General features: G+C 32.0%; 1 protein-coding gene across 1 annotated transcript; it reads right to left on the reverse strand.

Annotated features, from left to right (window-relative positions):
• Positions 1 to 1,502: 1,502 nt before the first annotated feature.
• LOC143052890 (uncharacterized) lies at positions 1,503 to 4,854 on the reverse strand. The gene is made up of 3 exons (XM_076226050.1): positions 3,807 to 4,854; positions 2,647 to 2,994; positions 1,503 to 1,612 (listed from the first exon to the last, which is right to left on the reverse strand). Exons 1-2 carry the CDS (start codon positions 4,834 to 4,836, stop codon positions 2,657 to 2,659), a joined length of 1,368 nt encoding a protein of 455 aa, XP_076082165.1. The 5' UTR covers positions 4,837 to 4,854; the 3' UTR covers positions 1,503 to 1,612; positions 2,647 to 2,656.
• Positions 4,855 to 16,267: the final 11,413 nt, after the last annotated feature.

Here is a 16,267-nt window from a genome sequence, read left to right on the forward strand (position 1 = left end):
AGATTTGTTTTTACCAAAAATGACTTTAAATCGTTACTAAATTACCATATTGATACACAAATGTGATCGGAAATATGTTTGTACCTATGAAATTGTATAAAAAACGTGAAATCGCATCTTACTTTTTACGGTGATATTGATTATATAGATATGAGATGTAGTATGAGGTCAATGAAACAACTCTCCATCTAAGTCACAATGCATAAAAAGTAAACCATTACAGGTAAAAGTACGGCATTTAAATATGAGCAAAGCCCATATTGCGTAATCAGCTATAATAGTCCTCGAAATGACAAATGCCAAACAATTCAATCAATGAAAACTTACGGCCTAGTTTATGTGCAAAATAATGAAAGAAAAACAAATATGTAACATAGCAACAAACGACAACCACTGAATTACAGGCTCCTAACTTGGGACAGGCACACACATACAGAAGATGGCAGGGATAAAAATGTTTGCGGGCAAAACATTCTCCACTAACTTGAGTCAGTGGAACAGTGGTGTAACAATACAACCTTATTATAATCTTTGTCAAATGATTATATATTGATATACACTGTTGGTTTAGAAAATTTTTCTGTATGCCTGTAGAATCTTATAACAAACGAGAAACCACATATTTGTTTTTAAGGTTATGTTGTTAAATATAGATACAATCGGTGTAAAATTTTCAATCCTTTAAATGGACTGTTGTTACATTCTGGAGATACATATGTTGGGCTTTGAACAATGTCATGTTTTCAGCACTTTTCAGCGTTATTTTCGAACAATTTGATGTTTACTAACTGATAATTATGTCTAGGATACATTATTTGTTTATAAGTAATTACTAGCTTTGAACATTTTGAATTAGTTTTCATTAAAACAGGTACTCTAAGATCAGTACTACGGGGGTCATATTGTTAGTTGTGTTGTGTGTGCTTGGTGGCGACCTCTTAAAACTGACGTTTATACTTTGTTTTAATGTTGTGCTGTTCAACGACTGTTCCAGGTTAGGTGAATGGTTGGTGCACCACCTGCAACCGTATTTTACTAATCCTGATTTATGTATGTGTCTGTCCAAAGTAAGGAGCATATATTTCAATGAACGTCGTTTATTGCTGTGTATCATGTTTGTTTTTCTTTTATTATTTTGTTTATAAATTTCTAGTTTATTCGTTATATATTTGCAAGGTCTCACGGTTTCATCTTGCTATTGGTATGCCTTTTATTTTTTGTTACTAACTAACTAAAAACAACTCGAGATTTGTGTATAACAGGCTCGTGACTTGGGACAGACATAATGTATACTATGACTGGGGGTAATCATTTAAATAAACGTTTATAGAATAGAAATATCACAGTAGTAGTATTCATCAAAGTAAAAAACTTGTAGGTCATCTCAACACTAATCATTTATGGTGGTAAATCTAGAGATGACGTTTCAAATTTGTTTCCTTAAACAATTTCAACCTATCTGAATGCAGTAATCTATAAGTTGGCATAATGCACTAAATATATTCCATTTTTTCAGGACTTTTTATTTTAACTAATTGTAAAAATAATCTAATTATCCAAAACCATTCTTCTGTCTGTATATTCCAAAGTACGTCCTGAGCACTGCTTATATCTAATGTAACAAATATACAAAAATATAGGTTATGATCAATATGCTTAGATTTATATACACGTGTATCAGAAAGCACCATTTTGAATTTTATTTTTGAAAAAAAAAACTGCATTATTGGAAAGTTTTTTTTTACTCCCGTGCTACCTTAATCGTGGGCTGTTCTAAGCCAAGAAAACCCGCAAAGTCATTTGTTTGTCCGAGCCAAGAATCTAGTATCAGGTACGTGCATTTCAAAGTCAGAAAGAACATCAGCCATATTTACTTTACTGTTCAAAGTCAGGAACTTCGTCTGCCATATTATCTGTTCTAATCCAAGAAATATGTACTCTTCAAAGTCAGACACATCGTAAGCCGTCCATGTTTATGATATGCAAGTAATTTCAAGGAAGCTAATTACATGAATATTACATTTTGTTTCGAAACGTAATTTGAACATGAAATTGAGAAAGTAAAAGGGGAATGTGTCAAAACGACAACAAACCGACCATAAAGCAAACAACAGCCGAAGGCCACCAATGGGTCTTCAATGTACCGAGAAACTTCCGCACCCGGAGGCGTCCTTGAGCTGACTCCTTAAAAAATGTTTACTAGTACAGTGATAATGAACGTCATACTAAACTCCGAATTATACACAAGGAACTAAAATTATAAATCATACAAGACTAACAAAGGCCAGAGGCTCCTAACTCGGGACAGGCGCAAAATTGCGGTGGGGTTAAAACATGTTTATGAGATCTCAACCCTCCCACTATACCTCTAGCCAATATAGAAAAGTAAACGCAGAACAATACGCACATTAAAATCCAGTTCAAGAGATGTCCGAGTCCGTTGTCAGAAGATGTAACAAAAGAAAATAAATAAAATTACAATAATACATAAATAATAACAAACCACTAGCAGTTAACTGACATGCTAGCTCGAGACCTCAATTAAACTTATTGAAAGATTATGTCTTCATCATATGAATCTCAGACACAATCCCTCCCGTTAGGGGTTTAGTATCATACTATCATTAAATATATGAGAACACTTACCTTAACTAGATTAATATGAGTTGTCATACTTTGGCTTGTAGTTGTCGTACTTTTTCTTGTAGCCATAATTTTGTGTGTAGCCATAATTTTGTGTGTGGCCATAATTTTGTGTGTGGCCATATTGTGGTTTGTAGTCGTCATATTTTTTATAATCGTTTTTCTTTTTATCGTCATATTTTGGTTTATGGTCGTCATATGGCTTGTATTCGTTTTTAGGTTTGTGGTCATATTTTTTCTTGTGATGAGGCAACCATTTACAGCAAACTTTCCACCATTTAAAGTGTGGACACACATTGACGAATTTTTCATTGTATTCACAAAATGGTTTACAGTTACAAAGCCATTGACCTACAAATAAAAATATAATGAAATTCATCTTCGTATATTTTCAACCTGCAAACAAATAAATAATGAAATCCATCTTCTACTTTTCTTCCTGGAAATAGATAAATATGAAATCTGTCCTGTACTTACCTACTAAAACAAATAGTCCAATCCATCCTGTGAACACCACAAAAACACCAAACAACAGCACAAAATAAACCAAACACAATTTTCTAAGTATGCTTTGTCTGGATGCGACTTTTAGATATCGGAATAGCATTTAAATTAACACAATAAATTCAAAATGTCTTGCCTAAAATCACCAAGATTATTCATAAAAACTCTAAATGTTGTTTTTTGTTTTTGAATTATGTTATAGACTCAAGTACTCGAAATAGAAAACTGTGTTGACTGTCAAGATGTTACACCACCAATTCACTCACTGTAATTAGGAACATAAAAGTAGCCTCTGACAAAAAATAGTGCTTTTGATATCATTATTTACTCAAACAAACAAACACATTTCCTTCAATGAGACTTTTGAAGCCAACATTTTTTCTTGTCCATGAAATTGCAGACAATACAATTTTTTTTTTACTTACATCTTATTTTTTTAACCCTAGTTATTGTTCACAGGCCTATTGATATATCACGAAAGTGACACAAAAACAGGAACTGTCCCCAAAACCAACCAAATATCTTATATTTTTGTATATAAAAAAATATATGATTTATTGATTTTCTTTGTAATAGTGTCCTTGTCTATGACAGTTTTTGCCTTCTAAACTTCTATCACATAGTTTGTCTTGCATTAAATAAACATAATAAATTTTTACCTCCAACATGTCTTCCACCAGCAAAACCACCTCCAATTCCTCCTGGTCCACGACCCCCAAAACCTCCTCTTCCGCCAAGGGGTCCACCTCCAAAACCTCCTGCCCGACGACCACCAAAACCTCCTCCTCCACCAAGAGGTCCACCTCCATAGTATCCACCAGTATGTCTACCTCCAAATCCACCAAAACGCCTACCTCCAAATCCACCAAATCCACCCTGTCGTCCAATACCAATTCCACCAAAACGATCATCCACTCCAAAAATGTTTGAAGATCCAAAGGCATGACTGTTTCCATGTTTGTAATCTTTCTTTTTATCATCATCATATTTATAATCTTTCTTTTTATAATCATCATCACTATATTTATAATCTTTCTTTTTATAATCATCATCACTATATTTATTATCTTTCTTTTTATAATCATCATCATATTTATAATCATTCTTTTTATAATCATCATACTTGTTATCTTTCTTTTTTCCATAGTATTTATAATCATCGTACCCATAATCCTTCTTGCCTTTATTGTCATACCCGCCGTAGCCGCCAGACCCATATCCGTCACGGCCACCTCTATATCCGCGTCGACCTCCGTATCCTTGGCCATCTCCGTATAAATCCATTGCAGTTTTCAAGATAACTAAATCTCGAGCAAGGCCAAAATGACTCGAGTCAGTGCGACCTCCTCTACGACCACCGCGATTGCTGTCTTTTTTATCATACCCGTAGTCTTTTTTGCCGTAGTCTTTTTTTCCATAATCTTTTTTTCCATAGTCATTATCTTTTTTGCCATAGTCTTTTTTGTTATAGCTGTTTTTACCATAATCATAGTCGTTGTTATAACTCTGACTTTGTGATCCGTAGTATTGGTTATTGTTGTATCCTTGGCTTTGTCCTCCATAAAAAGGGTAGCTGCCGTAAGAATCCTTTTTCTTGTAAGAATTGTACTGGCCTACATTACTATAGTCTGCACAAGACAAAGCAAAAGTTGTCGCAACGACAAACAAAGCTAACCACGTGCGACCCATTTCGCGGCAGTAATGATACTGTCGTCTGCCAGAGTGTTTTTAAGCATGAAAATCATTATTAGTAGTATCACGTGATATTTGTAATTGAAAAAAAATCGGCTTTTAAAATGAAAACTTTGGTTTTAAAAAAATTTGATCAATTGTATTACACATTAGGATTATAATATAATGAAACGCTGTCTTGAGTGAGGTTAATGTTTTCTCATAAAACGTATTTAATTGGTAAAACAAGGAATGTTTTTTGTCATCATTCGTCTTACAATCTCTGTTAAGAAAAAAGTATCTATAGCCAGTACACTTTGCTGTGAAACCACAATGTTTCGTCAGTGTACGATTTTCTTTATTAGGTTAACAAGATGAATTTAAATTCCTTTTAATTTTCTCAAACTTGTTTTTGTTTGTTGGTTAAGTAAACTACTGATTGGGTGTTGTTAATTCAATGTCCAGTGGCAAAAGTTCATGAAAAAACAGGACTATGTAAATAAGGAAGAAACGAACATATGTTCGTACAGCCTTCTAAAGTACATGAGCTTCCGTTAAAATGAAGAATTGCAGAACAGAATCAGAGGTGGGTCTCTTGAATTTAAAAGCAATATTCCTGAAAATAGTATTCTTATTGCCGGGCGGAGCAATTTAAACATTTTATTCTTACGATTCTATACTAAAACATGATATTTTTCTAAATCATAAGAGGAGTAGGGGAAAGGGGGAGGGCCCAAACATGAACCAAACGATAAAAAAGTGTTGTTTAATTCGCCAAACTAGAGCCAAACAAGAGTATATATAGATATAAGATGTTGTGTGAGTACCAATGAGATAATTCTCCATCCAAGCTACGATTTGTAAAATTAAACTAATATAAGTCAAAGTACGGTCTTCACATAAAACTTTGACTCAAACCAAACATCAAGCCATAAAGGACCCAAAAAAACTAGTGTAAGACCATTCAAACGGTTAAACCAGTGGTCTAATATTTTAAAAAAAACGCAGTCTTAATATATAACATATGCATACATTTAACCAATATAATATTTAACATTTGCAAAACAATCTTGATAACAGATATCAAGGATTTGTAGAGTACTATACAAATCCTTGTAGATATGTAATGAAGAAAAAAAAAACCCAAAACAACACCATATATCATAATGTCGGCATTGACTGACATGCACTATGCCAATGTATTTTTCGACTGCAAAATCAGCAAAAGGTACAAGTAGTTGCTGTCGCAGGGATATAAGTACTAAACTAACACATTTAATTATGAGGTATACTACAAAATACATTATATCGCCTTGTCAAATAGGCATTGAAACTCTTGTCAATACATTTAACGTTTTAATGATGTGCTATTTCATTTAATTATGACAGCAATTTAAAGAAAAAATAATGGAAATTCTTTGATGTAATAAGACTGTAGTCGTATTGCTTAATGCATTTTGTCTAGTTTTGATAAAACACGCCCATAGGATTAAATATTGTCTGACAAATCCAGAACATATTCACACCATTGAGTCACAAGCTGGGTGGTCTGATGATCTCCTGACCACGTGATATCACGATCGCCTCTTTTAAAGATGGTATGAAAAGGGCCATTATTTGGAATAATTAATATATGCAAAAATTGTAAACTTAAAGTCGATGGAGAGTTGTCTCATTTGCACTCATACCATATCTTCGTTTATCTTTTATTCTCACATTTCGAATCTGACCGAGGAATAAGCAGGTATATACATAATGTAGACACTTTAGTTAAGTATGGCAACTTGTGATGTCACAACGACGTCACAACATGTAGGAATTTACGTCGACAGAAAAGGAAAAAGAGAAAAGATAGAACAAAATTTGTTATTAATTAGAAAAGACATGTATTTGATCAAATGCCATATTTTATTGCTTTGTTTTTACGATAAAGTGCATGATATATATCGTATATTCTTATATGTGTTTTTACAATTGATCAATTTTACTGATTGACGAAAACCACATGTCGCATTTTGCCGTTTATTAACACGAGAGGTCGTACTGAACGTTGCATCATTGAATTGACATATTCATTCATCAAAACAACTGAGGTCGAAATTTAGATATTTACTCAAAATTAGGATTTATGGACGTATTTTTCCTTTCGTCAGAAATACGGAACTTTTTTGTTAAATTATTTGTAATTTCAGTTTCATCTAAATGGCCTATAAAATTTATGCATTTTCTTCATATTTATCAATTGTACATGCATATAGAAAAAAAGGCATTTGTTTCATTTTGATGGGAGATTATGTAGACCAAATTTTATAAAATTGTAAATAGTGTAATTTTTTTAATTTTGATGAATATACAGCAAAAAATGACATTTTTTTCTCCATTCATGACCATTTGATAAATATGAGTTATTTCTGAATAAAAAATAACTAAATTTTTAAGATACGTATAAAATACAGAAATTACAAATTATTCAACAAGAAACAATTTGTGTTTATCTTTTTAAACAAAAAAGTTATGTCTTTCTTTAGAAAAGAAAAATACGGCCTCAAATCCGAATTTTGAGCAAACATACAAAATTTGACCTCATTCAACTCAAAAAGTAGCATATGAAGGTATATTTTTTATTACAAATTTGATTTAATCAAGAAAAAAATAGCCTTTACGGAAATTTTCATCAAACTGTAAATACGGGATCAAAACTGTATTGTATGCCCTTCAGGCAAACATTCTTTGAACTTTTCGTCATGCTATCGAGTGAAATAAACATTTAATATAACAAATCAAGTGACGATTAGTAAAACAAGATAAAAAGTGGTTGTCGGCCTTTCAATCAACAATCACCGTAACAGTTTCAATCGTCAGTCTCGTTCTTGTATTAAAGTTTTTCCTCTCATGGCAATAAAATCAGGGGCGGATCCAGGAATTTTAAAAGAGGGGGCGAAATTTTTAAAGATCGGCGAGCGGAGCGAGGCGAAATAATTTGAGACCTTTTTGGGGATAAAAATCATAAAATAAATGTAAAACGTACTTTTCAAACGGTTCCTGGAGTGGAACATATATATTCTATAGTTGCTGTCAAGTGTAAGGGTTGGACATGCTGTTTCCCCTATTGATAAAATGATAATATGTATTCAAAGCTATACTGATATATATTTGATGTGGGACTTGTCAGTAAAACATAGACATGAACAAAATTCTCGTTTGTTGTATGTTAGGTTAACATGACCTCACAGATTTCTTGTTGAAAACAATAAATACGCCGGGCTATTCGATGAAATTTACAATACGACCGACGCGAGTTAAAATAGTGAAACAAGCAATTTTTATCCAAATGTTTGGTTGATATATTTCACCCAACAAAATTAAGGGAGGTGAGGGGTTCCAAACCAACCAAAGGCTACGAATGAGTCTGAAACGAATTTATGAATGACGGTGGACAAATGGAGACATAAAGGCGATACTCAGCAGTCAGGTTGCAGTCTGGTCTTGAAAAAAGTATTCAATATATCAGTTCGGTGAAACAGACATTCCGGTCAGACATGCAAACCCCGGCCTAATAAGTTACGCTAATTTTTTATTCATCATGTTCATTAAATGCTAAATAATTCTGTAGACAATTTTCGTTTCACATAGCAAAAAAAGCGGACAATCCAGATACGGTCAGAATTTGTATTTAATGCAAAAATCAGAGGCATATTTTTTTCTCTCAAAAACGTTAGACTGTCTCCCCAAATCACATGGTTCGGACTTTAGACTTTAAATCTATCTAGAGCTTAAACTGACTGGGGATCATTATTCAGCTATCGTGTTATTTTACAATAGAATGGGGCTTTTGGGTTTAAACATTTTTTCTTCGGTAAATAATATTGTTGTGTAGATTTTTCATGAGAGTGTAGTAGAGTATTTCCTTCTGTTTGGTTGCATTGTGAAATAGAAGTCACTATGTTCTTGCTCAATCCTGTGTCACTTTGAAGGTATGATGGTTGTCATCCTCAGCCTAAGCAATGTGTTACTGTAATTTGAATTTCAAAATGACTGCGGTGCTTTTTTTGACGCACTGGTTAACTCCACCATAACGAATCACATCACTTTGACAACATAATCAATAAATACCAGCGAAAAATATCTTTATAAGTAAAGAATTGTTGCATAAAAATTAAATACAGGGGAAATGGCAAAGTTCACGAAGTCCATTCTAATTTATCATTAAAAAAAGTCTAAGCAAAAAAGGGGGCGTACGCCCTATACGCTCCCGCTGGATTCGCCACTGAAAACTCTGCTCCGCCACTGAAAACTCTGCTTAGAATTTTAGTTTTCCTATTATACGTTCAACTTCCTTTCATTAACAAGAAAAAAAGTGTTCACCATTTATAAATAATATTCGCAACTTTAAAATTCCGTACCATGATTTGTGCTATTGGAAAGGAATTAATTTTAACGTTATGCCGCTGAGATAAAACGAAAAACAAACTAAAGTATTTTGATACCAGTATAATTAGTAGATGGAGCAGTTGAATAATTAGGTTTTAATTGAATTGATGTTTGCAATGTTACAAAACATAACAAAAAACGGATGAAGATATTGGTTATTTAAAAAAAAAAACCAAAAACTCTTGAAACCGTCTGCAAACAATGAACCACATTTTGTCTGCAAAAAAAACGATACAACTGGAACTTTTCAAACACAATATATATATAAACGTTACGGCAGTTATAAGGAAATTGTCGAAAAGTAGTACATCATTCAAGAAAACATTATTTCAGTTTTCTTGTCGTTTTAGTAAAAAATGTGTACAATTTTTTTTGTGAAGTTCCGTTATTTAGAGCTCCCCTCATACATTCAAAAGTCAGAGGATGTAACGTTATGTATGTTGTATTTGATGATACACACGTAGATCACGTTAATTTCACATGAATCTCACATGAAATTCACACGAAAAAAATCACGTGAGATTCACCTGAAACGAGGTTATACATGAAATTCACGTGAAAATTTTCATGTGAATTTCACGTGAATTGAGATTCACATGATTTTCATGTGAAAACTTTCACAGGAATTTCACTTGAACTTCTCAACAAAAAAAAAAATGGTAATTGAACTTACATAAACATATTTTACGTGAGTTTCACGTATAACCTCGTTTGAGGTGAATTTCACGTGAATTACACGTGAGATTCACTCGAATTTAGATTCACGTGAAATTGATGTGAATGACATTTGCCTGTGTAGGAATAGAAGTTCCTTCATAATATGAGTTCCAAATGGAAACAATATTCTGGAATACTACTTCCACTGGAATAGATATTACAGTAAATGTTTCTAACGGAATAAATGGTAAAGAATATTACTACCACTGGAATAGATATTACAGTAAATGTTTCTAACGGAATAAATGGTAAAGAACATTTGTTCCAACAGGAACAGATATTATGACACTGGTTATAACAAAGTTTCCATTAGAACTTCTGTTAGGTGGAACAAATATACATTGACAACACAACATATACATGAGATGAGAATGAACACGAATGCGGTCACATTCATTTTTGACAAAACACATATGAAAAGTGACATTTTATGGCATATTTGATAGATTTTTCATATTTAAGCTTGCATATTTGTACACTTTAATAAAAGTGTCAAAAATCTTTCATCAGATGCACCTGAAATTTGAGGCCAAAATTGGCCCTTACAGGACATACTCCTTTCTTTTAGCGAAAAAAAATTGGTAAATGATCATAAAAGAGTGAAATAAAAGAGGGACAAAAGATACCAGAGGGACAGTCAAACTCATAAATTGAAAATAAACTGACAACGCCATTGCTGGGGTTCTTGAAACTTAATAACCTAACCTCACACACGACAATATTCAAGACTAAACAACATTCTCATAGGAAGGGGTAATAGTTCGTTTTTTACATTATTTACTTAGTTTTCTTGTGCTTTGGTATTGTTTTGCAATGGGCTGATTATATAATATGGGAAAGCATATACTATCAAAAGTTTTACTGCTTTGGATTTCAAATATTTTGGCCACGAGCATCACTGAAGAGACACGTATTGTCGAAATGTGCATCTGGTGCAAGAAAATTGGTACCGTTAATTTTTTTACTGCGTTTGAAGATAGCTCTTTTGAACCAATTGTTTGAATAGTTAGTTGTCAAAGGGCTCGATGTATAACAATTCAATAGAGAAAACTAACGGTCAAATTCAGAAGAAAGCATTCACGCAAAAGGACCAACTTGGACCATCGTCAACCACTGAACTACTGACTTGGGACCGGCACATAAAGAATGTTGCGGTGTTACAAATTTGAAGGCGCCAACTTTAGCCAGACATTACAGTAAAACATTAGAATAAACTGTAAAGTCAGTTGAAAAGTGATTAGCGTAACAGATCGATAGAAAGCAAAAAGACATACCGGACGTGGCAGGGAATTTTTACATCCCTGAAAACAAAACAAAAAGACACAAAGTACATATCTGAAAGTACTCGCAGTAACTGACAGCTACTTAAAAGCCGCTAACAGATACTAAACAATATATATTTAAGACTAAACAATCAATCAGTAAGCATCCATATCCACTGAAATTGTGTAAAGACGATATTAGCAGTGTAAGAAAACTTTACGTCGTGCAATGCTAAGCTATACAGAAGGTACCGACAGTTTATTCATCGTGTTTATCAGTGTATAAGTGTAAAACGAGTTTACTGACAACAAATTAATTTATACCAAATATATCAGTTTATTTTTCGACTTATGAGTTTGAATATCCATGTTTAGCATTTAAAACACAGTTTTTGGGTGAAAAGGCTGACGAATAGTTATCAAAGGTACCAGAATTATATTTTAGTACGCCAGACGTGCGTTTGGTCTACATAAGACTCATTAGTGACACCCATATCAAAATATTCATAAAGCCAAACAAGTACAAAGTTGAAGAGCATTGAGGATCCAAAATTCCAAAAAAGTTGTGCCAAATACGGCTATGGTAATCTATGCCTGGGATAAGAAAATTTACGAAAAAAGTTTTGTAAACAGGAAATTTATGTATGACCACATTATTGATATTCATGTCAACACTTAATCGCTTGAGTGAACCTATAGAACTAAGAAACATACAAATAAACAATACAATTTTGATTATATCTTTCGGTTTTCTTGTCTGTAACAAAAGAAACAAGCCATTTTGATTTCTATTCTTACATGTATTTCATTACAAATAGAAAACAGGAAATCATTTAACTCACCTTCAAATCTTCTTCTTGTCTCATTTTGTCTCACTCATTACCATACAAAAAGCCTTAAAACGACTGGTGTTAACATTTTAGTGCGTATCTATGAAGTCAGAATGTTCAGTTTCTCACATTTGAATAAGGTCAAACCCATGTCAATCTGAAACGGAAATTTGATCCAAACAGGTCTCTGAAGACTGATTGATATATTGATAAGTACTTTTTTCCACTACTGTAAATTCACTACTGTTCAAAGGTAAATTAACAAAAATACCACACACAGATGAAATTTCATAAAGGAAAGTCCCTAATGAAATGTCACAATCAAGAACTTGAACTAATCAGACGAATTGATAACAACTGTCATATTCCTAACTTGGTTCAGGCATTTTCTCATATAACAAATGGTGGATTGAACCTGGTTCTATACCTAACTTAACCTCTCACTTCTATGACAATCGCATCAATTTCCATTATATTGACAACGATGCGTGAACAAAACAAACAGAAACAGTATGTCAAAATGTAAAAATAGTGTTATAATTTTAATCACCACAAAAACAATGAATTTAACAAAGAGGCAAACATGAATTTTAACAACAATAATTCGCTTGCAGTTTAATGAGTCTAACAAGTCACATATAATACAAATAATATTTTACGTGACACTTAGTTTGTCATCGAAATATCAGTTTAAATATCCCTTTTGTATTTTCCGTCTCTCATTAGAAATCCAAAGGAAACATAGTATGGAAGTATACAGAATTAAAGCAAAACAAAAAAATTAAAATATGAATGAATCAAATTGAGTTAGAATATGTACGTGACTTTTCATTTGTATATAGAAGTGATAATTTAACGAAAATAAATACAGAATAAAGACAACGGAGATGATAAAGTACCACGAAAACATATGTATCTCTCGTAAGTTAATGTATAAAAATTATAGCAACATTACTGAATTCTAAGGTAATTTGAAAAAAGTAGTCCATAAGGAAATTACAGAACGTCATAAATCAACGAAAACAAGTGATAAAAACAACTAGGTTTATTTCTTGATATATCTTATACTTTCTATCGATTTTTTTTATAATGATTGCCTAAATATCCAAATTGACTAGATTCATCATTTTGTTATACATGTATTTTATATGTCCTTGATGAAATTAAAGACAGATATGTGTAATGTTCATTTAATATAATGTGTGTGTAGATTTATTCAAGTATTGTATAGATCATTAAAAAGTTGCAGTTTAAATCCGTTTGAGCAATAACATATATCTTAACTATTTGAAACACAACAACCATTCCGATATGTCGATTAAATGAAAATGACAAAAATAACCAAATGAAATTAAAAAAAACCCGGAAAGTAGCTAATCAACTGTCAAAATCAAACGAATGAAAAACAACTGTCACTATTCTTTGTACCGACATTTATTTTATATCTAGGACATGGTTAAACCAATTAAGATAAACATAGTTTTATTTAAGGAATGTAATATGTTTTTCTGTCTATGAAGAAATAACATAAAAAATTTGGTGCAAACCGAATAACGCGCGTAGCGTGTTATTTAACAGTGTGCACCACATTTTTAATTTTATTTCGAATAGACAGAAAAAATATTACATTCATTTCTTATAATTTATTTCTAAATTCCATTTTAAACCGTAGAAAACCATGAAAAAAACGTTGATGACGTTACGGTCACATGACTAAATTATGTCTCTGGGCTCATAACAAAATAACGTCAGCCTATCAGAAGACGCATTAAATCCAAAGTTAAATTATAGCTAGCTAAACATGATTCAATTGAATGACAGCCAAAATTATGTAATCGAATCTATAACACTATCATATTCTATTTAAATTTCAGTGTTTATACAGTGTGAATTTTTCGGAAACTCTTCTGCATTATTTTCTGTCCATGGATTTTATGTCGAAACTTTATTATTTGCGAATTGCTTTTTTTAAGCGTTCGATGATTGGCCAAATCTTTTTTTCCGTCTTTTGAAATATGTTAATTTATCTTGTGTCACATGAAATGAAAATCGGATTGGAAAATCTACCTGTGGAACTAGATCTGCACACTCTACCGATACAGATGAGATTGCACCGGTTTTTCATTGGGTTGGTCTGCTCACTCTACCGATGCAGATGAGATTGTACCGGTTCTCGATGGGTTGGTTTTGCCAAGTTTTTAGTTTTCTATGTTATGTTTTGAAGACTGTTGTTTGTCTTTTATAGATATAGAAAGATGTGGTGTGAGTGCCAATGAGACAACTCTCTATCCAAATAACAATTTTAAAAAGTAAACCATTATAGGTAAATGTACACGGAGCCTTGGCTCACACCGAACAACAAGTTATAAAGGGCCCCAAAATTACTTGTGTAAAACCATTCAAATGTATTTAGTCGTTTTTAATATATGACATACAGTTTGTCATCAAAATATCAGTTTTGATATCCCTTTGGTATCTTTGGTCTCTCAATTGGAATCATAGTATACATATAAGGAGAAAAGAAAAAATTGAGGGAATGGAAAATTAAGCCAGAAAATATACGTGTCTATTCATGCGAATATATGTTATAATTAAACAAAATAGTTAGAGGACGAAAACGACTGTGATGATCTAGTACCATGAAAACATTCGCATCTCTCGTAATTTATTATATAAAATTTATTAAAACAATACTCAACTCCAAGTCTAATTAAAAAAATGAGAAGTCCATAAAAAATGACCTAACGCGTTATTAATCAACGAAACATTACGCAGTGTGTTTGTTGATAGGTCTTATACTGACAATCGATTAGTTGTAATTACTGCATACAAATCAAATCGATTCATTTCAATATTTTCTGATATGCTTTATATTTCCATGCTTAAAGCTTGTCATTTATGGATATAAATTTTGTTTAATTTTTACTTATATATATTGACTATGCAGATTTATTCACGTGTTACAAAAGATGCGAAATAGCCGCAATTTTAATCCAGTTGAATAATAACATACCTTTAAACTAAAAACCAATTCGCGATGGTTACTGTACAAATATTGGATTGTCGATTTCAGACTCATGATGAGCAAACTTTTCAGAATTATGTTAACGAAACTGAAAGACTCTTACAGTACATTTTTGTGAATATTAAGTGTTTGACAGTGAGAAAGTTTTTTTGAATTCCGAGACAATTATTTTATGTCGAGGGATTAGATTGAAAATCGATCGCATGATCACGATCATAAATAAACTATTCAATTTAGTAGACATTTTACGATTCCGGATGTTTTGTAGACGTGATTCTAATTAAAAGCATAATTATATCAAATATTTACCTAACACCAGTTTGTCAGATGTACACAAAGCAAACGTCTGTCAGAAAGACGCTTGATATTTTAGCATGTTGTTGCCTCATAAGATTGTTATTGGGTCTTTGTATTTTTTGTTTTACATTGTATTTTCGTATTGACCTTTTGTTTTATGCGAGGCATTTTTGTTTTATATTTTATTTAAGTATTTGAATCTGACACAGTGTATGTTATATGTTTTTTGTCTTTGATTTGTTTTATTTACCACATGCTGAATTTACAGCGCCTTAGAGTAATTTTCATTATTATTATTACTATTATTATTATAAGTTCTAATATTTCAATCTTTCTATAGTATCAAAATGTAGGTGTAAAATAGCCATTATCGATTCGATAGGTCAATACTATCGTAATTATGATATTATACTTGACACCATAAGTAATATTTCTACAGTAAAATGTCACGATATATCAAACTTTCTTTTATCAATAAAAGTACCAAAATTTTTAAAGATTGAAGAATTTATGTATTTTGCAACTTCAGCAACTATCATTATCGTGTGTATTTTAGAAACTTTTATTAATTTCAAATTAAACACAACCATTAACGTTTTTGTAAGATTTTGCAGGTATGTTTCCTAGTTTTATAGGTCTAAAATTCAGAATAAAACAATACCAATCTAATGAATTTTATATTGCAAACAAAAATAAAAGAGCAGCATCTTATGAAAGATTCTGGTCCCCACTACAAACAATTTTTGCATGATTTATTATCATTTATACCTTAAATCATACTATAGTGACCAGTGGTATTTTGAATTTTTACTATATATATAGACATGCATGCATACTAATGGTAAGATTGCAGCGACTGTGTGTAAGTAGTGAGAGAAAGTGTGAGT

Source organism: Mytilus galloprovincialis, chromosome 11 (genome assembly GCF_965363235.1).
Source record: "Mytilus galloprovincialis chromosome 11, xbMytGall1.hap1.1, whole genome shotgun sequence".
NCBI classification, from domain to species: domain Eukaryota; kingdom Metazoa; phylum Mollusca; class Bivalvia; order Mytilida; family Mytilidae; genus Mytilus; species Mytilus galloprovincialis.

What these genes read in the sequence shown, in the direction of transcription:
- LOC143052890 (XM_076226050.1), bottom strand. Translation starts at nt 4,836, where the DNA reads ATGGGTCGCACGTGGTTAGCTTTGTTTGTCGTTGCGACAACTTTTGCT. An exon ending in TGGTGGAAGACATGTTGGAG is followed by an intron (nt 2,995 to 3,806) that starts GTAAAAATTTAT and finishes TTTTATTTGTAG; the next exon opens with GTCAATGGCTTTGTAACTGT.